Genomic DNA, 24107 nt, shown 5'->3' with positions numbered 1-24107 from the left:
ACCCAGATTGCAAAAATTAACAATTCTACTTTTTTTTACTTATGCAAGCAAAGGCAGTAAGGTTACTAAGAATATTCTTAGGATATCTGAAAACTACCAATAAACAGCAACTTTTTTCTTATTTGTTTAATAACTGCTGTCATTCTTTTTGTACGCAGCAATCACAAGATGTCAAACAAATTCTGCCTTGTCTGTGAGTACTGATAGATGTCTCTGCTTGTTTTTATTAAAAACAAAAAAATTTCCCTCCATTAGTTACCAACACTGGAGAAGTCAGGGCACTGCTGGGATGTTCACCAGCCTCTGGGCAAGCAGAGATGCAGCTCCAGAAAACCACAGAGCAAATGTGAATGCCGGAACACATTTTTCTTTAACTCCCTTGGGGATCCAGCGACTCAACGTCTTAGATTCCCTTAAAGGGAAAAGCAGCAGTCTGCATGGGGGCAGGGTGGGATCATGTTTATCAGTCACAACAGTTCATCTGGGCCTGGATCCAGGTAGTCTGCATGTCTAAATTTGATGAAATATAGGCGCCACCAGGTAACAGTAGTGGTCAGGGAGCTTGCCAGAAACCTGTAACTCAAAACTAAAAAATGAAATTAAAAGACTACTTTAGCTAGGCAATTTCTTTCTTCAGGATGCAAACTGCAAACTACAAAGTTGAAAGAATAGACAATTCTTTGTTTTAAAGTTTCTTCTTCCTAATGTTAACACAACATCTGGGCCAGAAAAATATGCACAAACATTTTCATACTTGCAGTTCAATACTGAACCAGCATAACTTGCTCTCCTCTTCCTCCTTTCCCCTCTCCTCATTCTGCATGGGAGTTTGGCCTACGGCAGGGAGCCAAGGCCAGGGAGGTCTTGGGTGTATCCGGAGGGCAGGTACTCGGGGCAGTGGTGGCTAAGCAGACGCCTGACCCTGTCCTGTCAATAAACCTTAACCCCGACCTGCCAAGCCCCTGAGCCGCTCTTCTCTGTCTAGCCTTTTCTCTAATTGCTCTAAAAATGACTCTTCATTTAAAAGTACCTTTGTGTAAACACCCCACAGGAACTGACAGTCATCAGAATCACCACACAGTTCTAGTTTTTCAGAAATGCAAGAAAAGTCTTTTACTGTTTGGTAGGACTTTGAAAATCAGTTTCAACTGCTGTGCAAAACAAAGCTCATCACTCTTTTCGCTTACTCTGCAGGTGACATTAATTTTGACTTTTAAGACTGTTTACAATGAAACATTAGACCTTTGGATTAAGTAAGTTATTTGAGAGTAAAGATGGAGAAGTGATTTTCCCTGCAGAAACAGACTGCTTCTCTTACTTAGTTCTAAGCACCCCAGAGAGGTTAAGCTCAAATCTCCGGCTTCCTCATTCCATACCAGGAGTCCTGTGCTTCCTCATATCATTCTATCCCCATATATTCTAAAAGGACCAATATCTTTTTACCTAAACGTGAAAATGCAAACAAAAAATTAAAACGAAGAGGTGAGGAGATAATAGAAGAGGTTTTAGAGTATAGGTATTTTTTTTTAATAATAAAATGAACTCTGCCTTGTAGACAAGTACAAAACAATTTTTTTCTGGTTTGTGGCTTTTTTTTAATAGTAGTAAAAAAATTTATATAAACATAATTTACTTTTGACTCCTTGGAAGCAATTCCCTGAGCCACTAAATTATTTCATTCCTATTGACATAATGGGAAAGCCATTTACTGTCAACTTTATAACAGGAAACCAGACCTGAATTTTGCAAATCCCAAGTTGTCTTCTGATTAGATGTAGGTTAAATCCTGCCTTTTAAAGTATGGCTTATTTAAATAGCTCAAATTTTTAAAAATTACTCTCTCTAGTAATTTATTACTAAACACTGACAAATAAAAGAAAGCTCCCCTAAATGTTCTATTTTCTCCATAATACTTATCACCTTCTAAAATATTTTGCTTTACTTATTTTATTTGCTTATTGCCTACCAATGCAAACTCCTAGAGGGTAGGGGGTTTTGTCTGTGTTGATGTACTCCCAATGACTAGAACAGTATCTGGCATATAGTAAGCCCTCAATAGTTTTAGAACTAGTGAATAAAAATTGGACACATTGTGCAAACACTCTTAAATGAAATAAGGGTATTTATCTTATTTCTACTTATCTACCTTACTCTACATTTCAGTATAAGCTCTTATTGTGGGCACGAAAGAAGACGGCCTCTGCTTTTTTTGTTGTTGTTTTTAATCAACTACCCGAAAGCTTTACCTGCCCTCCCCAATACCAGTTAAATTGCAGGGAGGAAAAGCCTTGATATTTCAGAGTTGAAGTAGATTTTAAAAACCACTTAAAACTGAGGTTAGGCTGGGCGCAGTGACTCACGCCTGTAATCCCAGCACTTTGGGAGGCTGAGGCGGGTGGATCACGAGGTCAGTAGATCAAGACCATCCTGGCCAACATGGTGAAACCCCATCTCTACTAAAAATATAAAAATTAGCCAGGCATGGTGGCGTGCGCCTGTACTCCCAGCTACTTGGGAGGCTGAGGCAGGCAAATTGCTTGAACCCAGGAGGTTGCAGCGAGCCAAGATTGCACCACTGCACTCCAGCCTGGAGACAGAGCAAGACTCTGTCTAAAAAAAAGAAACAAATATACCTGAGATTGGAGCCCTAGAATGCCCGGAGGAATTTGTTGAACATGCCGATTCCTATGCCTCACCTATACCTACTGACTCAAATCCATATGTAAATTCTCAAGTAATTTATAGTCTAGAAGAGAAAAAATGATGAACTAATTAAGTGATGGTTACAATATAGCACGAGAGGTATGATCAGGAAGCCACTGGAACCAAGAGGTGGCTCATCTAAATCAAATGGTACTTGAGATGAATTTTAAAGAATGAGCAGAAATGTATTGCTAGATGACGATTAGTGGCATGCACAATTCACAGAGAGTAGGTTTTATAAAGTTTATAGGTGCTAAGGCTTAACGGAAGAGGCCACTGCGCCTGGCCTCTTGGAGATTTTATATATATATATATATATATATATATATATATATATATATATATATATGGTCTCTAGGCCCTTTCCTCCTTGGAAATATATAATATGTATATATTTTATATATATACAGTAGAGACAGAGGGGTCTCCCTATGTTGCCCGGGCTGGTTTTGAACTCCTGAGTTCAAACAATCCTCCCGCCTTTGCCTCCCAAAGTACTGGAATTACAGGCATGAGCCACCATGCCCAGCCCCATGAAAGTTTTTAAAAATAGTATTCTATTCTTGTTTTGCGGTTGGAATATTTTTCTTGAGTATATTATTAATAGTTTTCTAGAAAATTTCTTCACTGTGTAGTCTCTGAATTCTTTTTCTTTCTTTCTAACCTAGGCTGGAGTACAATGCAATGGCAGCTCAAGTGATCCTCCTATCTCACACTCTTTCATAGATAGGACTACAGACATCCATCACCACACCCAGCTAATTTTTAAATATTCTGTAGAGGTGGGTTCTCACGGTGTTGCCCAAGCTGGTCTTGAACTCCTCGTCTCAAGGGATCCTCCCACCTCAGCCTCCCAGAGTGCTGGGATTACAGGTACAAGCCACTGCGCCTGGCTTCTTTCTTTTGTTTGTTTGGTATTTGTCTTTTATATTAGAGGCGTTCTCAGATATCTGGAAATCCATGGTTGTCTGCTTCTATGTAAGAGTGTGGGATTTAAAAACCTCAGTGGACTCATGAAAGACAAGGAAAGACTGAGGAACTGTCACAAGATTATAGAAGACTAAGAAGACTTTACAACTAATTACATTGTGGAATACTGAATTGGATCCTGGAACACAAAAAGAATTTTAGTGGAGAAATTGGTGAAATTTACCTACATTCTGGAAGACAAATAGGAGGGCAGAAAGGTAATAGCCAGCAGCAGGTGGCGGTGGGGTGAGAGGGGGATGGGGGGTGTCCTAGCATCCAAGTATGCAGTTGTTCACTTAATCTCCCTCATCACTCATCATAGTACCCCACCCTTAACCGGGATACTATGTTGCTAGCCTTCTCCAGTCAGAGACCTCTCTGTTTTATTCTCTCTTAAGAGTGTTTTACTCTCTCCTAAGAATAATTCTGCCAAAATGGTAGAGGGGTAGTCATTACATTTTGTAGAGTATGAGATCTGGAGGTTAGCAGTTCTTCGTTTTAGTTCCACTTCACTCTTGTATCTAGAGATACCTGGTGCCACCAGTTGACTCCTGGGAATTCTTGCCTTTCTCTACCACCTGAACAGGATTATGTTTTCTTGGTTCTGCTGCCATTTACTTCCTATTATCTGCTTTTCAGCTTCTGGTCTTTTTTTGCTTGTTTCCTGTTGTCTCCTCTCCTGTTCTCTAATCTTATAGGGTCATGCCTTAATCTACAAGAGAGGCAGCAAAGGTAGATGTGTATTTGAACTTTGGACTTCTGAAATGAATTTTATTGCATCTTGGCCAGAAATATTGCCCTTATATGTGTCATATTTTGTTTCATTTTACTTCAGTTTTACAATTTCCTTTTTTTTTTTTTTTTTTTTTTGAGACAGAGTCTTACTCTGTCGCCCAGGCTGGAGTGCAGTGGTGCGATCTCAGCTCACTACAACCTCCTCCTCCCAGGTTCAAGCGATTCTCCTGCCTCAGCCTCCTGAGTAGCTGGGATTACAGGTGCCTGCCACCACACTCGGCTAATTTTTGTATTTTTAGTAGAGACGGGGTTTCACCATGTTGGTCAGGCTGGTCTCAAACTCCTGACCTCATGATCTACCTGCCTCAGCCTCCCAAAGTGTTGGGATTACAGGTGTGAGCCACCGCGCCCAGCCCAGTTTTAAAATTTCTTTTGTGGGACTAACCCTTATCTAATTTTCAATCCTTTTCCTTTACCTAGTGACAATTACCCAATTTCTCAAACAGTTCACTGGGTCTTATCACCTCTGATATGATGACAACTTGAAGGGCCTCAAGTTTTTCTGCAAGTCCATTTATTTTTCTCTATTAAATTCTGGGCAAGACAACACTGTTAATCTTTGAAGACTATCCATGAATCACATTTTTCTCCATATTCCTAATTTTTCCTTTAACTTTTTTTTGCCTTAATACTTCATGTCTGGTAATTTTATTAGTCAGAAATCTACCACTTACCACTCATGGGATGAAAAAAGCACAGTCCTTACCCTGAGGGAACTTACAGTTTAATACAGGTGAACGTGAGCCACCTTTATATATATATATATGTATGTATGAAAGGTTTTATATATATACACATATATATACATATATACATATATATACATATATATGTCTGTCTTGTTCCATGAAAGGTTTTATATATGTGTATATATATAAAATATGTGTGTGTGTGTGTGTGTGTGTACATATATAAAACCTTTCATAGAACAAGACAGACTCTTGGAGATTTAAAATATGGCAACAGAAATGAAAACCTCAATTGAAGGGATAGAGAAGAAACTTGAGGAACTCCTCCAGAAAAGAAAGGAAACAGACCAAGTCCAGAGGGGATCTGGGAATTAAAGAACCACACAAATGAACATGATTTTAAAATGTGATATACGTTACAAAGAAGAAGCATAGACCACAATGACAGAATATATCTGAGGCGCCTCCTTTGGGTAGAGAGGTCAGGAAATCCCTCTCTTAAAGTGACAATGAGATGAAGACCTCAAGAACAAGCAGGAATTAGCCAGATGAAGAGCTGGGGGAAGATGGTTCAAGCATGAGGAATAGCATACGCAAAGATCCCAAGGAGGAAAGGGCCTAGAGAATTACAGCACCTGAGGGGCAGGCCAGTGGACAGGAGTGGAAGGACTGGAGACCAGAGTGAAGGGATGAGGCCAGAGAGACTTGGAGGTCAGGAACTTATAGTGACCAAAATGAGAAGCCAAGAAAAGATTTTAAGGGGGAGTGAAATGATCCAATGTACTTTTAAAATTTATTTTATTTTCATATTTTTCTTTCTTTTTTGTGGGGGTGGGGGCAAGGTCTGGCTGGCTCTATCGCCCAGGCTGCAGTACAGTGGCGCCATCCTGGCTCACTGCAACCTCCACCTCCTCAGCTCAAGCAATCCTCCCACCTCAGCCTCCCAAGTAGCTGGGATTACAGGTGCACACCACCACGCCCAGCTAATTTTTGTATTTTTTTTGTAGAGACAGGGTTTTGCCATGTTGCCCAGGCTGGTCTCAAATTTCTGGGCTAAAGCCATCCACCTGCCTTGGCCTTCCAAAGTGGTGGGATTACAAGCGTGAGTCACCGCGCCTGGACTATTTTTATATATATATATATATATATATATATATATATTTTTTTTTTTTTGAGACAGGGTCTCACTCTGTCACCCAGGCTGGAGTGCAGTGGCATGATCTCAGCTCACTGCAACCTCCGACTCCTGGGTTCAAGCAATTCTCCTGCCTCAGCCTCTTAAGGAGCTGGGATTACAGGCACATGTGACCACGCCCAGCTAATTTTTTTTTTTCTTTTTTTGTTTTTTTTTTTTGGTAGAGACGGAGTTTCACTATATTAGCCAGGCTGATCTCGAACTCCTGACCTCAAGTGATCTGCCCGCCTCAGCCTCCCAAAGTGTTAAGATTACAGGCATGAGCCACCATGCCCGGCTCTCTATTTTTATAGTTTTAAGACACAGAGTCCCACTCTGTTGCCCAGGCTGGAGTGCAGTGGCACAATCATAGCTCACTGCAGCCTTAAACTCCTGGGCTATAGCAATCCTCTGCCTCAGCCTCCCGAGTAGCTATATGCACATGCCACCATACCCAGCTAATTTTTAAATGTTTTATAAAGATGGGGGTCTCACTATGTTGCCCAGGCTGGTCTTGAACTCCTGGCCTTAAGCGATTCTCCCACCTTGGCTTTCCAAAGTGCTGGGATTACAAGCGTGAGCCACCATGTCTGGCCACAATGTACTTTTTCAAAGGTCAACTGACTGCAGTGTGGAGAATAAACTGGAGGAAGTATAATAGTTTAATAGGCAGTATTTTAATGACCATACAACAGCCCATCTCAACTTATGAATAAACCATAATTTACTGAATCATTTCTCTATTTTATTGGACATTTAGACTATTTCCAGTTCTTTGCTAATATTAATATAAGCAACACTGTAATAAACATTCTTGAACCTAAATCTTTGGCAGCATCTCTAATTATTTTCTTTCTTTTTTTTGAGACAGAGTCTCACTGTCGCCCAGGCTGGAGTGCAGTGGTGCGATCCCAGCTCACTGCAACCTCCACCTCCTGGGTTCAAGTGATTCTCCTGCTTCAGCTTCCCAAGTAGCTGGGATTACAGGTGGGTGCCACCATGCCTGGCTAATTTTTGTATTTTTAGCAGAGACGAGGTTTCGCCATTTTTGGCCAGGCTGGTCTCAAATTCCTGACCTCTGGGATTACAGGCGTAAGCCACCGCGCCCGACTTAATTATTTTCTAAATATAGATTTCTAGAACTGGAATTAAGTAAATAAATTAAAGGTATGAAATTTTGTGGCTATTTTATAAAAATTGTTTTTAAAAGATAAAGATTTTGATTATTAAATATAAAAAATCTACTTTGCAAAATGGATATCTTTTCACCTATCCAGTCAAATTATATCAGCAGAAATGTGCTTTAAAAAGATGAAAAACTAGGCCGGGCGTGGTGGCTCACGCCTGTAATCCCAGCACTTAGGGAGGCTGAGGTAGGCGGATTACAAAGTCAGGAGTTCGAGACCATCCTGGCTAACATGGTGAAACCCCATCTACACTAAAACTAAAAAAAAATAGCCGGGCGTGGTGGCGGGCGCCTGTAGTCCCAGCTACTCGGGAGGCTGAGGCAGGAGAATTTCTTGAACCCGGGAGATGGAGGTTGCAGTGAGCCGAAATTGCACCACTGCACTCCAGCCTGGGCAACAGGGCGAGACTCCGTTTCAAAAACAGAAAAAAGATGAAAAACTATTTGGATGCAAAAATTACCACATTTTAAAAAATAAGTGGCAAGATAGTCATCAAAACCAATACTGTCCAACTTCTTGGTCAGAACAGGCCACATTTTAAACAACCAACATGTCAGAAGCAGGCTATGCCTCTGAATCAAATGACTACACCTTTGGGACAACCTAAAATAATCCCAATGTAATGTAATATGCTAAGTATATATCTCTTTGTGTTTTTATAATAATAAATTTCTGGCCAGGCACGGTGGCTCATGCCTGTAATCCCAGAACTTTGGGAGGCTGAAGCGGGCAAATCACCTGAGGTCAGGAGTTCAAGACCAGCCTGGCCAACATAGTGAAACCCTGTCTCTATTAAAAATACAAAAATTAGCCAGGCATGGTGGCAGGTGCCTGTAATCCCAGCTACTTGGGAAGGGTGAGGCAGGAGAATCACTTGAACCCAGGAGGTGGAGGTTGCAGTGATCCGAGATCGTGCCACTGCACTCCAGCCTGGGTGACAGAGTGAGATTCCCTCTCAAAAAAAAAAAGTAGTCCAGGCGCAGTGGCTCACACCTGTAATCCCAGCACTTTTGGAGGCCGAGGCAGGCAGATCACTTGAGGTCAGGAGTTCGAGACCAGCCTGGCCAATATGGTGAAACCCCAATATGGTGAAACCCCGTCTCTACTAAAAAATACAAAAAATTAGCTGGGCATGGTGGTGCGCACCTGCAGTGCCAGCTACTCGGGAAGCTGAGCCAGGAGAATTGCTTGAACCCAGGAGGCGGAGGTTGCCCTGAGCCGAGATCCCACCACTGCACTCCAGCCTGGGTGACAGAGCAAGACTCTGTCTCAAAAAAAAAAAAAAAAAAAAGAAAAAAAAAGTAATAATAAGTTTCTTTGTTATAAATATATTTACAAATTGGAAAAAATGCTTCATCAGACTGTGTCTCCCAATGCTGTGCATGGTCACGTTCTGCCAGGCAAAGCTGTCATTTTGCTCTCTCTATTCTCTCACATGTGGCCTCTTTCACACGCAAATTTCCCTCTTTTGTTCCTCATTTCAGTGACCAGCATCTGCATACCCAAGCCCCTTTATGTCCTTGCCTACTTCTTCTCCCTGCCATCCTGTCTTTGTATACAGGCCTCATCACCCTCATATTCTGACATATTTATTTTCTCTCCCACGGATGTGATCCCCCTCTCTCCCACACTACTTCGCTCTCACTTTCATCTTCCCTCAGACTCCTGAGACCTGTCACCTTTCCTCTCCCTTCTCTAATAACTCCTGCCCCCGGTCCTAGTTCAGGGAAGAACTGTTAAGTCAAGAAATCTGCCAAGGTGGCTGAGGGGACAACTGGGGCAGATGCGTAGATGCTGGGCATGAGGACACCAGGTGGCCAGGCTGGGTTTCCCAGGCCTCTGAGGCAGGAGGGGGTGGACCTGAACTAAAAGATGGGGCCAACGAAGCCAGGGACAGAGGCCAAGTCCTGCTGCTCGACAGCCGGAGCGCGCATACAAGCCACCCGGAAATGCTCTGTGGCCTGGATGGGCTCTGAGAGTTGCCAGTTGGACATACTGACCTAGACAAGCAATTAGCCGTGTTCAAGGTCTGCTGCACAGATCATATACTCTTGTAAACTAGGCTAAATCCCCTGTTAAGAGTTACTGATTTTTCTTCCCCTAAATTCTCCAGATTTACAGTCACAATAAGAATTGGAAAACAAATCAGACAAGGGTACTGAACATTTGACACATACCGAACGTGAGACTTAATGTTCTTTTATGTACTTTTGGAAACAAACCAGGTATTCAGTGAACACTAGGAGATCTAGTAGGTATGTTTAATGAGAATTTGTACCGGGAAGGAATTTGAGATCAAGGTCACGAATGATTAATATGCATGCAGGAAGTCATCAACATTTAAGCATAAGCAGTATGAATCTCATTAAATCTTCAATAGCTTCCTATTGCCTGAAGGAACTGGTGGTATTCTAATGATTAAAGCAGTAACATTAAGGTAGAAAACAGCATTAGAAAATTAATCTGACCCTCATGAAACAAGCTACCCCAAAATACTAAGCCACTAAAACTGGCTTTGCAAGAGTCTCTTCTGCAGCTGTGATTTTTCTTTAAAGCGCAGCGTCTCCTTCCATTGAGTTAGAAGGCTTTGGTAAAAGTGACCAGTGACAGAGGTGTTCAAGGGCTCTCTTTTTTAAATCTAGGTAATTGATAATCTACCCCATGCTTCACCCCATGGTGAAGCCATCACACCGCTATCTAGCTGTTTGTCCTGTCTCCCACTCACTGGCCCCAGAACAGCCTTCTCCTGCTGTGTCCCTCACTCGCTTTTCTGATTGCAGTGCCCCTGCGCTCAGGCGATGTCCTGAACAGCTGCTATGCACAGAGCATAAAGTAGGGGAGAGAGGACAGAAGACGACAGAGAAGAGTTGTCCTTTGAAATATCAATTCTTAAAGAGGTTGGTATTCAGGAGCATCAGCTAGTTTGAGGAGAATAAGGCCAGGGAGCTCTTTTCTCTCCTGACCTATTTCTATTTGATCTTAATCATAATCTTACTGATGACAGAGACAGGGTGTGTGGGGCCCCATGTCCAGAATGATCACAATGCTGACTCAAAGGAAAAACAAGGTTGTGATATATAGACTCCAAATGTGAAAGATAAAAGGGATGACAAAAGTTAACTTTCATAAAGGAATATTTCAGTACTTAATAAACGTTGTCTTGTGGATATGGTAATTTTACCACATCCTTACCAGTTTCTTTGCTTCCCTCTGCATCTAAACATAGCCTATTTCAAAACCAAAACAAAATATATGTCCGCACAAAAACACATACACAAGTATTCATAGTAGCATTATTCATAAGAACTAAAAAGTAGAAATGACCCAAATGTCCACAAACTGGTGAATGGATAAACAAAATGTGATATATCCGTACAGTGGCATATTATACAGCAATAAACTGACACATGCCACAATAGGGATGAACCATGAAAACATCATGCTAAATGAAAGAAGCCAGTCACAAAAGACTGCATGTTGTATGATTCCATTATATGAAATGTCCAGGAGAGGCAAATCTATGGAAACAGAAAGATTAGGCCGGGCGCAGTGGCTCACGCTTGTAATCCCAGCACTTTGGGTGGCCGAGGCAGGAGGATCATGAGGTCAGGAGATCGAGACCATCCTGACTAACACAGTGAAAGCCCGTCTCTACTTAAAATACAAAAAATTAGCTGGGCGTGGTGGCGGGCGCCTGTAGTCCCAGCTACTCTGGAGGCTGAGGCAGGAGAATGGCGTGAACCTGGGAGGCGGAGCTTGCAGTGAGCCGAGATCGTGCCACTGCACTCCAGCCTGGGCAACAAGAGCGAGATCCATCTCAAAAAAAAAAAAAAAAAAAGAAACAGAAAGATTAGTGGTTGCTTAAGGATGAGGGGATGGGCAGATTGGGGAGTGACTGCTAATGGGTAAGAGGTTTCTCTTTGGGGTGATAAAAATGTAAAACTGATTGTGGTGATGCTTGCACAACTCTGAATATACTAAAAAATCACTGAATTATACACCTTAAATAGGTGAACTGTATGGACTGTGAATTATATCTCAAAAAAGCTGTTAAGATTGAACAGGCAGGCTGAGCGCGGTGGCTCACGCCTGTAATCCCAGCACTATGGGAGACTGAGGCAGGCAGATCACTTGAGGTCAGGAGTTCGAGACCAGCCTGGCCAACATGGTGAAACCCCACCTCTACTAAAAATACAAGTTGGCCAGGTGTGGTGGCATGTACCTGTAATCCCAGCCACTCGTGAGGCCGAGGCAAGACAATCGCTTGAACCTGGGAGGCAGAGGTTGCAGTGAGCGGAGATCGAGATCATGCCACTGCATTCCAGCCTGGGTGAAAGATCAGAGACTTCATCTCAAAAAAAAAAAAAACAAACATTGGGCAGGTGAATCACTTGAAGCCAGGAGTTCAAGACCAGCCTGGCCAACATGGCGAAACCCTGTCTCTCACTAAAAATACAAAAACTAGCCAGGCAAGGTGGCACACGCCTACAATCTCAGCTACTCGGGGGGCTGAGGCAGGAGAATCACTTGAACCCGGAGGCACAGGTTGCAGTGAGCTGAGATTGCACCACTGTCCTCTAGCATGGGCGACAGAGCGAGACTCTGTTAAAAAAAAAAAAAAAAGAGGAAGGAAGGAAAGAAGGAAAAAAGTTGTTTAAAAAAAAAAAAAAAAGGGCTGGGTGCAGTGGCTCACACCTATAATCCTAGTACTCTGGGAGGCCAAGGCGGGCTGATCAATCACTTGAGCTCAGGAGTTCAAAGCCAGCCTGGGCAACATGGTGAAACCCCATCTCTACAAAAAATGCAAAAAATTAGCCGGGTGTGGTGGTGTGCGCCTGTAGTCCCAACTACTTGGGGGGCTGAGGTGGAAGGATCACTTGGGCCTGGGAGGTCGAGGCTGCAGTGAGTTGAGATTGCGCCACTGCACTCCAGCCTGGGTGACAAAGTGAGACCCTGTCTCAAAAAAAAAAAAAAAAAAAGAAGGGACCAAAAACCCCTCCACAATTCTCTACAACCACCACCAACTGTCACTTTTCACAAGCTCCTTCTACTGCTAAATTTTGCTCCAAGCCGCCATCATCCCTAGTGGCCAAATTCACTGATACTTAGTCATCCTGCAATTTCATCTTAGAGACTCTTTTCCCTACTAAGTTCTCTGTTTCTGCCAACTCCTCCTTTTCTGCTTTGATGGCCCCTTCCCTTCCTCGGGTCTCCTTTCCAGCAAACCACCAGGTCATGATGGTTTCTCCTCTGTACCATTTCCTTGGCATCCATCTCTCCCTTTCCATCCTGCAGTCATTACCCTAGTTCAGGTCCTTCTGTTTCTGCACTGTCTTCTAACTGACTGCAATGGCTTTCCCTCTCCAATACATTCAGAATGCACCAGCAGCAGATTAAAATGGAGACACCATCTCACTTTTTTGTTAATCCTCTCTTACCCTACAGTCTTCCACTCTAACATTAAGGTATGCTAAGAATTTCTTAAATTCCACATGTTAGAAATGCTACTTCTGTCAATAGCTCTTCTATCTTGAATCTTGCAATCCTGCCTCACAATTTCAACGCTCCATGACGTTTCATATACTTTCAGAAAATTAAAGTAGATACACAATTAAAAATAAACCCATATAAAAAAAATTAACCCATATAATGACCCAAAACAAAAATTTATTAGTCACTTTTGGAGGATAAACCTGTTATGGTAGTCTCCTCTTAGATAAGAGTTTCAGTTATCCAAGGTCAATCAAGGTCTAAAAATATTAAATAGAAAATTCCAGGCCGGGCGCGGTGGCTCACGCCTGTAATCCCAGCACTTTGGGAGGCCGAGGTGGGCAGATCACGAGGTCAGGAGATCGAGACCATCCTGGCTAACATGGTGAAACCCCGTCGCTACTAAAAAATGCAAAAAAAATTAGCCTGGCGCGGCGGCGGGCGCCTGTGGTCCCAGCTACTCGGGAGGCTGAGGCAGGAGAATGGCGGGAACCCGGGAGGCGGAGTTTGCAGTGAGCAGAGATGGCGCCACTGCACTCCAGCCTAAGAGATACAGCGAGACTCTGTCTCAAAAAAAAAAAAAAGAAAGAAAATTCCAGAAATAAACAATTCACAAACACACTGTTCTGCACAGCGTGATGAAATCTCACACTGGCCCACTCCCTTCTGCTCAGGACATGAATCCTCCCTTTTGTCAGCAGGTCCACACCCTGCACGCTAGCAACCCATTAGTCATCCACATCCTCTGCTTCTGACATCATGTCATGGCTTAGTGATCCAGGATCACCTGAAGCAGATAATTCTCCTTCAGACATGTAGTCTAAAACTACATCACAATGCCTTCTCATTCACCTCACTTCATCACGTAAGCATTTTATCATCTCACATCATCATTAAAAAAAAGGGGTGAGCACAGTGCAAAAAGATATTTTGAGAGAAAGGCCACATTCACCTAACTTTTATTACAGTATATTGTTAAAATTGTTCTATTTTAAGTGATTGTTGTTAATTTCATACTCTGCCTAATTTATAAATTAAACCTTACCACAGAAATGTGTGTATAGGAAAAAGCATAGTACAGCACCATGCAGGGTTCAGTACCATCTGTGGCTTCAGACATCCACTGGGGGTCTGGGAACATACTCCCATTGGATAAGCGGGGGACGATGGTATTTCAAAAACTGATAAATAAAGAGAACAAACCATTTAACCTTCCTTGCTGGGACAGGGCCTGTCAGGGTGATGAAATACTTGATGAGAAAGTTTCTCTTTGTAGATGTTTTCTAGCTGATAAATAAAGAAGGAGTAATTAAAATATTGTCATTTGTAAACTCCTAATGAGCCAGGTCATGATTGCCAATGGCCACTAATGTCTCCAATGTCTCCAGGCCACAATGTCTCCAGCAACACCACTATGAAGTACTTGTACCAAAAAATGTCTAACTTAAGTCAGGCCTTGGATCTAATTACCATTTTATAGAGGAACATCTTCAACAAGCCCTGTGGAATATAATACAATCAGCAAAATCCACAAAATGCAAAGCTCCACAGAACCAATAGGCTAACCAGTTGCTTCAACAAATAATTTTCAAAAAAAAAAAGGGAAAGTAAACTTATAGATTAAAAAAAATAATAATATCCGGCTAGGCGCGGTGGCTCATGCCTGTAATCCCAGCACTTCGGGAGGCCGAGGTGGATCACTTGAGATCAGGAGTTGGAGACCAGCCTGGCCAACATGGTGAAACCCCGTCTCTACTAAAAATACAAAAATCAGCCGGGTGTCGTGGCACGCGCCTGTAATCTCAGCTACACAGGAGGCTGAGGCAGGAGAACTGCTTGAACCCAGGAGAAGAAGGTTGCAGTGAGCTGAGAATGCGCCACTGCACTCCAGCCTGGGCAACAGAGACTCTGTCTCAAAAAAAGCAAAATTAATATCCTTTTCCATCCATTCCAGCATAACTGGTACTAGAATTCCCACCTGTCTTAACCAATTAGACAAAATATGTGAAGCAACTATATCTTGGCACTGGATATTAGGCAATGCAGGACCATGAACCTTAAAAGAAAACAATACAACACATGAGCCCACACTGGCGTCAGCCACCCCCTAGAACAAACAGCAAAACACAAATAGATCCATCCTAACAGAGAATAAAAACCAAGCCTGAAAGAATCAAACAGATTTAACAAATTGCCTGGCAGTTCTTTGAAACATATGTTAAAGAAAAACAACATAATCTCCACCAAGATATTATCTGTCATGCCACTTATAAAATTACGTATTACATGATTAGCCAGACATGGTGGTGTGCGCCTATAGTCCCAGCTACTTGGAAGGCTGAGGCAGGAGGATTGCTTGAGCCCAGGAGTTTGAGGTTGCAGTGAGCTATGACTGCGCCACTGCACTCCAGCCTGGGTGACAGAACAAGGCCCTTCTCTAAAAAAAAAAAAATTACATGACATGGGAAGCAGCAGGAAAATGTAATGTACAGTAAAAAAAAAAAAAAAGCAGTCAACAAAACAGAAACAGACTCTGAGGGGACCCAATAACAGAATTAACAGACTTTTAAAAAGCTGTTATAAATATGTATGTTCAAGTACTCAAAGGAAAAGATGAACATAATGAGTGAACAGGTGGGAAATCTCAACAGAGAAATGGAAATTATAATGCAAATTCTAGAACTGATATGTACAACGTAAGAAGAAAAAAAATGGCTCCCTATCTTTTAGAGATACATGGTAAAAAATCTACAGACGAAAGAATATATCTGGAATGTGCTTCAAAATAATCCACCTGTGGGGAGGCAAAGTAACTGGGAGTATAGATGTAACAATAGTGGCCATAGGTTGATGACTATTGTAACTAGATGATGGCTACGTGGGAGTTCATTGTACTATTCTCTCTACTTTTGCATTATGTTTAACTGTCTCCATGTTCAAAAGCTAAAAAAGAAAATTCAGTCTCCACAAGAACAAGCTGTTTCAGCTATAAAACAAGATGTTGTTCAAATGAAGCTCTGCATACACATTATACTTCGCCCATCTTTGCCAAGTTCCCTAAGATATGTAGCATCCACACTGATTTTTATGGATTTCTAATGCTTGAGGAAAGTGGGTATTTCATAGAAACTATAAATATTGGCCAGGCGCAGTGGCTCACACCTGTAATCCCAGCACTTTGGGAGGCCAAGGCAGGCGGATCACGAGGTCAGGAGATGGAGACCAGCCTGGCTAACACGGCGAAACCCCATCTCTACTAAAAATACAAAAAATTAGCTGGGCGTGGTGGCAGGTGCCTGTAGTCCCAGCTACTCAGGAGGCTGAGGCAGGAGAATGGCACGAACCTGGGAGGCGGAGCTTGCAGTGAGCCGAGATCGCGCCATTGCACTCCAGCCGGGGTGACAGAGCGAGACTTCGTCTCAAAAAAAAAAAACAAAAAGAAACTATAAATATCTAGTTGTATGTCATACTCTCTCTGTGTGTATACATGTTATATACACTTAGACACATGTATACACATATACAGAAATATTAATACTTTATTTACAAAATGTGAGTAGCTTATATTGTTTTATAACTTGCTTTTCCATAATAATGTATTTTGTGGACATCATTCCATACCAACAAATGCAGGTCAATTTTTTTTTTTTTAATGACTGCAAAGCATTCATCACTGAGGGTCTATATGTCCTGTAGTATACATTGAAATTTCATAATTTCAATGGGTGACAGGAACTATTTGTAGTACAGAAAGCTGTTTCACATCAACCAATGAGTAGATAAATAAAATGTGGTATACATGGTAGCTTATGCCTGTAATCCCAGCACTTTGGGAGGCTGAGGTGGGTGGATCATTTGAGGTCAGGAGTTTGAGATCAGCCTGGCCAACATGGTGAAATCCCGCCTCTACAAAAAAATACAAAAATTAGCTGGGCATGGTGGCGGGTGCCTGTAGTCCCAGCTATTCAGGAGGCTAAGGCAGGAGAATTGCTTGAACCCGGGAGGCGGAGGTTGCAGTGAGCCGAGACTGCACCACTGCACTCCAGCCTGGGTGACAGAGAGACTCTGACTCAAAAAAAAAAAAAAAAGATATATATATATATATATATATATATAATAAAAGATATATATATATAATAAAAGATATATATATATAATAAAAGATATATATATATATAAATAAATAAAATACAGACACCATGGAATACTACTCAGAATAAAAAGGAACAAAATAATGTCTTTTATAGCAACTTGGATGGAACTGGAGGCCATTATTCTAAGTGAAGTAACTCAGGAAAAGAAAACCAAATACTGTATATTCTCACTTATAAGTGGGAGCTAAGCTATGAGGATGCAAAAACATACAGAGCCATATAATGAACTCTAGGGATGCGGGGGTGAAGGATAAAAGAAAACATATTGGGTACAATGTACACTGCTTGGGTGATAGGTGCACTAAAATCTCAGAATTCACCTCTAAAGTATTCATCCATGTAACGAAAAACTACCTGTACCCCAAAAGCTATTGAAATAAAACATAAAATAAATAAATAAGAAAGAAAGAAAACTGTTTCACAGCCTGGGCAGCATGATGATAACCTGTCTTTATGAAAAAAACAAAAAATTAGCTGGGTGTGGTGGTGTGTGCCTAGCCACTCAGGAGGTTGAGGTGGGAGGACTGGTCGAGCCCAGGAAGTTGAGGCTGCAGTGAGCTGTGATTGTGCCACTGCACTCCAGCCTGCGTGACAGAGTGAAACCCTGAAAAAAAAAAAAAAAAAAAAAAGGAAGGAACGAAGGCAAGCTAGCTGTTTCAAATAGAGGAAAACACATACAAGTATGTATGGATTTAGGAGCACTTAGGACTTTACAGCCATGGTTTCACTGTAAGTATTTCTTAATCTGTGTAGTAACATGCCATATTATAATAGAATTGGAATGTATTTGTTAAAAGATGTCATACGGCAAAACTCCATTTCCATTCTCTGGTTGTTAACAGGAATGTAGTCTAAGTAATAGGAAGCTAAACTTAGGAATGTTAGCATTTTCCAAATCACCCATGAATTGCATCCAAAAAGTTTAATTATAAGTTGGTTTGGCAGCTGGGCACAGTGGCTGATGCTTGTAATCCCAGCACTTTGGGAGGCCGAGGCAGGTGCATCACCAGAGGTCAGGAGTTCGAGACCAGCCTGGCCAACATGGCGAAACCCCCGTCTCTACTAAAAATACAAAAATTAGCCGGGCATGGCGGCAGATGCCTGTAATTCCCTCTACTCAAGAGGCTGAGGCAGAAGAATCACTTGAATTTGGGTGGCAGAAGTTGCAGTGGGCCAAGATCACACCACTGCATTCCAGCCTGGGCAACAGAGCAAGACTCCATCTCAATTAAAAAAAAAAAAAAAAAAAGTTGGTTTGGCAAAACTGAGCAGACATTTTCCTGCAGAAGCTATACAAGATAGCAAGGATCTCAGGGCAGTTGGCAAAAGTTTAAAGTACTTAACTCATGATGTATAAGAGCCCCTCCCCTGTCTGGATATTACATTTTTGAAAAACCACTAAGGTAACACAATTCTCAGTGGAGGAGTCTAGGGCCTTACAGTCACAAGTGAACAAAAGTACTTGTAAATTTTTTTATATTTGTTAAAAATAAGTAAATGGCCAGGTGCAGTGGTTCACGCCTGTAATCCCAGCACTGTGGGAGGCTGAGGCAGGTGGATCACTTGAAGTCAGAAGTTCAAGAGAGACCAGCCTGGCCAACATGGCAAAACCCCGTGTCTACTTAAAAATACAAAAATTAGCCAGGCGTGGTGGTGGGTACCTGTTGTCCCAGCTACTCGGGAGGCTGAGGCAGGAGAATCACTTGAACCTGGGAGGCAGAGGTTGCAGTGAGCCAAGATCGCACCACTGCACTTCACCCTGTGCTACAGGGCGAGACTCTGTCTCAAAAAAAAAGAAAGAAAATATGCCCTCTTACTTGCTGTATTAGTCTGTTCTCACACTGCTATGAAGAAATTCCTGAGACTGGGTAACTTATAAAGAAAAGGGGTTTAATTGACTCACAGTTCCGCATGGCTCGGGAGGCCTCAGGAAAGGTATAATCATGGCAGAAGGCACCTCTTCACAGGGTGGCAGGAGAGAGAATGAGTGCAAGCAGGAGAAAATGCCAGACGCTTATAACACTGTCAGATCTCCTGAGACTCACTCATTATCACAAGAACAGAATGGGGGAAACTATCCCCATGATCCAATTACCTCTACCTGGTCATGCCCTTGACACATGGGGATTATTACAATTCAAGCTGAGATTTCCTTGTTCCTTTTCATATTCACTGGGATCTTGCTTAGTGGCCCGAGCTAGACCTGGGATTCCAGTGAAGCGAGGGCTGGGAGTGAGACTGAGATAGGAGAGAGTTCCTGGGGCCCCAGGATAGGGATTCTGTACTCTGAGGAAGGGATTTCCTGCCAGCACTAATACTTGGGAGTATTTTAGTCCCTTAAAGGCCCTTGTTACCTTCTCTGTTGGTTCCAAGAGGCTGATCTGTCTTTTCCTCTTTCCAATGTCACTACTCATAGTTTCTACCCATCCCTCCTTAGACCATGATGGAAGAGAACAAATCTTAACAGCCTCTCAATTCAGTATACTTTTAATGAGCTTAACTTTGAGCCAGGTACTATGCTTATAAAGACAGAAAGATACATAAGACAAAGCTTCTGTTCAACAAGAATTAATAATCTAGTAAGGAGCAGAAATGGTGAGAGGAGCTAGGTAACTACTGTATACAGGGTATACTGTGACCAAAGCCACAGTGAGTTGAGGCATCACAAGAGAAACCTCATGCCCTTTTTAAAAGGTTAAAAAAAAGTCTTCCTATATTTCAAGAAGAAGTGATGCTCATAGATGCTGATGATAAATCCTGGTACATGAAGACTTGTAATGGATTGCTTTACATAAATCTAGATGGGTGAAAGGGAGGAAGAGAGTGGAGAGGAGTCTTCGTGAATTTACCCTTCATTTTCAATTCTTGGGGGTGGGGAGCAGGAAAACCTCTCTGCAATTTAAAACTAGCTATGGATAGTCCAAAAAGGGGCCCTTTCTCCATCATTAAAATAGCTTCCTGATGACACATTTTTCTTCTCTCCTCTAATCAGAGGATCCACTTCTTGGTTGTTGCAACACTTTGGGATACAGTGGGATGGATTATAGGAACCAATAACTTGGCCTGACTTCCATATATTTTCTCAAGACTGTCTAAACCACCATTTGTCAAAATAATAAGTGATCAAAAAGAAAGAAAAGATTAATGCTATTTCTGCAATCTGCAAAGAGATGTTATATATACAGTTGGTGCAAAGTAATCGCAGTTTTTGTCATTGATTCTAAAACTGCAATTACTTTTGTACCAACCTAATACATATATACACACATATAAAAATACGTTTATACATGCATAGGTGTATATATATATACACCTATGTATGTTTTCAGGTTGGTTTTTTTTGGCTCCTCCTCTACATTGACTATCTCCTCAGATCCTTCTCACCATTACCTGAAGCACACAAAAATGAAGTCTAAAAGCCATGATTTCTTGTGAAAAGAGGAAACAGAAAAGTAATTAGTAAAGAAAGTTTGGACTGGAACCCAGATTTTTTTTTTTTTTTTTTTTTTTTGCAGCTCACTACAACCTCCGTCTCCTGAGTTCAAGCGATCCTCCCACCTCCACCTCCCAAGTAGCTGGGATTACCAGCATGTGCCACCACGCCTGGCTAATTTTTGTATTTTTAGTAGAGACAGGTTTCACCATGTTGGCCAGGCTGGTCTTGAACTCTTGGCCTCAAGTGATCTGCCCGCCTTGGCCTCCCAAAGTGCTGGGTAATATTACAGGCATTAGCCACCTTGCAGCCTGGCACACAGATCTTGAGAGATGTAAATTGGCTGTCTTTTCACAAGGCTACACTCGCATGCTGATCTCCATTCCTTCATGCAACCAGTCCAAAATGCTCGCTACATCACCTTCCCCATACACATCTCTCCCCTCAAATCTTCCTGTGGCTCCTTTCTCATCTCCACTAACACTGAAATACTGAAGTCTATTCGATTACCAACCTTCTTCCTCTCTAAAAATATCTTCCTCTTCACTTCTTATTTTTTATTATTTTTATCTATTTATTTTTTTTCTGAGACGGAGTCTCGCTCTGTCGCCCAGGCTACAGTGTAGTGGTACGATCTCAGCTCACTGCAACCTCCACCTCCCGGGTTAAAGCGATTCTCCTACCTCAGTCTCCCGAGTAGCTGGCATTACAGGCATGCGCCACCACGCCCAGCTAATTGTATATATTAGTAGAGACGGGGTTTCACCATGTTGGCCAGGCTGGTCCTGACCTCAAGTGATCCACCTGCCTCGGCCTCCCAAAGTGCTGGGTTTACAGGTGTGAGCCACCGTGCCCGGGCTCTCTTCACTTTTTGCACACACTCATCCTGCACTGTCTCTGCTGAACTTTACACACTGACTTCTATGGAGTGACCATGTTATGCAGTACAGAGAAATGAGTCTTAAAAAAAAAAAAAATTAGAGTCATGTTCCAATGAGTATTCTGCCTCTTACCATTTATGCGACCTTAGTCATGTTACTTAACCTCTCTAGCCTTACTTTTCCCTTCTGCAAAGAGAAAATAATTCCTAACTCACTGGGTTTTTGTTCTTGTTTTTGAGACAGGGTCTGACTCTATTGCCAAGTCTGGAATGCAGTGGTACGATCACGGCTCACTGCAGCCTCTCGACCTCCCAGGCTCAAGCGATCCTACCACCTCAACCGCCAGAATAGCTGAGACTACACGCATGTGCCACCACGCCCGACTAATTTTTAAAATTTTTTGTAGAGAGGGGGTCTCATTCATTGAGTTTTAAAAGGAAGCCAGCATATGTAAGGCGCTTAACACAGTATTGTGTACTTAAAAGGCACTTAATAAACAGTAGTTGTTACTATAAAAATAATATTTGCCTCACAAAACTGTTCCTACATGACTTACACTTAAGTAGCTCCTCAAAATATGATAGTTTTCCTCTTCCCTCATCCTTGGAAAAACTTTCTAGTTCTTTCCAACAAAGATTCAGAACCTAGTTCAAATCCAACAAAGATTTCCCCAATTCTGCTGCAAAGGCATTTGTATATTTACTAAAATCTCAACACTCACGCAGGATAAAACCTACTTAGAACTACCCAGACATCCTTTCTTATCTTCTTAAGTCACTGGAAGAAAACCATCACATTTTGCAAGTCCCCAAAAGACATGCCTGCATAAAAGCTCTAGGGAAGGGAACCGGGTGTCCAGATGCATTTCAGAATTACCATAGGTTTCCTCGCTCGGCATACAGAATAAATGTTGGTTACACTAACGATACAACCGAAGTTGGGGAAAAAAACTTCAGACAATGGCCCGCAAATCTCAAGGAGTAATTGCGAAAAGATGCCACGTGGTGACGTGGTCTAGGCGGGTGATCAGTGAACAAATTTGTGCGTGTGTTCCTGTGGTGTGTGAATGTGTCATCGTGTGTGCCTGCGTGTGTTCGTAAAGACTGAAAGTACAGTCGTGTGCGCCGAGAAGTCTGAGCGCGGGTGCGCATCCCTTTGGATCCGGGTGCGTACCTAGTGAGCAACCGTGCGAACCCTCACCGGGCTGTCCTCCACGCGCTTACCTCTGCGGACGAGCAGGTGGACGCCGCTGGGCGCCGCCATGTTGGCGTCGGTCACGTGGCCGCGAGCACTCGCTCGCCGCCCCGCCCGCTGGAGCCGGCCAGTCGCAGCCCTGCCGAAGCCCTGAGGCACCGAGGCCGCCCGAGGGGAGCGCGCGTGCGCGCGCGGGGCTGACTGCGGGAGCACTGGCTGGGAAGCGGCTAGGGCACCCGGGCAAGCAGCAGAACCCGCGGCCGGCTGAGTCCTCTCCAGCCGCGAGAGGCGGGCTCCAGCCGCGGCTCGCGCGCTCGCTCTGAGCCCCCGCGCCCAGGTGGGATGGAAGAAGCCTGTCAGGTAAGCGTGGCATCCAATATTTATAGCATCAACATTTTGGTGCATGGAAACGTGAAGTTGGGCGGAAAAAATAAAGCACAATCTAGTGTTCAACATAGCACTTTGTATCGTCTGCCACTCTGTTGCAAATTATTCCCCTGGATTCAGTTGAAAGGTAAAATTTGGTTCAAAGTCACCAGCTTCCCTTTTGCTGTCCCAGAATCTACATTACTCAGCAGAGACTCCAGACAACACAGGATCTGTGTGTCGCTGCAAAATCTATTCTAGGTACCCCAGGGGGTATGTTCAGGAGACTTCTCTTTCTCCAAGGACGCCTTCTGCTTGGCAGTATTAACTGGAGTCTTAATCCTAAATTTGGAGTTTAAGTATAAAAGGATGACGCCTGCCAATTGCATTGCCAAGAGATGAAGCCTACAGAAGGCCAATTGTGAATCAGATGAGGGAGCTGATGTATGCCTACTGATGACGGTGCCCATTTTTACCAAATTCACTGTCTCTCTTACCTGTGTTCTGGGGTAGATGCCATCCTGTTATGGATCAGGTGTTATTCATCTTAATAGCCTCCGTGCCCGGCACAGAACCCGATACCCGAGGAATGTCAGGTGAAGCAACTGAACACTGCATGAAACCAGTCAAACTGAGAATGTAACCATTTCCAGACTTTAAATGCAGTGAAGATTGATTAGGATTCTCGGTGAATGTGTGTGATGTCTTCTAATTAATTTTTAAGCACTACACACTCAGTGAATAATCTAGACAATTCAGAACAATTCAGAAATAAGGAACAAGTGCAAGCCCCTTCCTCGCCCTCTGTACACACCACAGTCCCACTCCCCAGTTAACCACCATGTGCTCAATCGAGATCTTTGCCTTTTACACACAGGCAAATGTAAGTATTTTAAATAGAATCATATGACTTGCTTTTTCCATTCCACTCATCATAGACATCAAATCTTAGAACATTTAGTTCAAACTTATTCTTTTTAATGACTATATAATCTTGATATTTTTACTTTTAAAGAGAGTGAATGTTGGCATTTCATTAGAGAACACATGCTATAATTCTTGGAAACCTGGT

The 24107-nt window shown here is 42.6% G+C and overlaps 2 protein-coding genes across 2 annotated transcripts in view; one reads left to right on the top strand and one right to left on the bottom strand.

Moving 5' to 3' along the window:
- The window catches only part of METAP1D (methionyl aminopeptidase type 1D, mitochondrial), an 82818-nt gene extending 59678 nt beyond the window's left edge, over nt 1–23140 (bottom strand). The window contains exon 1 of the mRNA XM_002812588.6: nt 22699–23140. Within this exon, the coding sequence (XP_002812634.2) occupies nt 22699–23125 (427 nt within the window). The 5' untranslated portion in view covers nt 23126–23140. The remainder of the gene's footprint in view (nt 1–22698) is intronic.
- The window catches only part of SLC25A12 (solute carrier family 25 member 12), a 231256-nt gene continuing 229910 nt past the window's right edge, over nt 22762–24107 (top strand). Inside the window, exon 1 of the mRNA XM_063712448.1 lies at nt 22762–23029. Coding sequence (XP_063568518.1) covers nt 23012–23029 — 18 coding nt within the window. The 5' untranslated portion in view covers nt 22762–23011. The remainder of the gene's footprint in view (nt 23030–24107) is intronic.

The sequence above is a fragment of the Pongo abelii genome, chromosome 11 (assembly GCF_028885655.2).
Source record: "Pongo abelii isolate AG06213 chromosome 11, NHGRI_mPonAbe1-v2.0_pri, whole genome shotgun sequence".
NCBI lineage: Eukaryota > Metazoa > Chordata > Mammalia > Primates > Hominidae > Pongo > Pongo abelii.
Note: the sequence above shows the minus strand (reverse complement) of the source record. Positions and strands in the feature narration are given on the sequence as shown.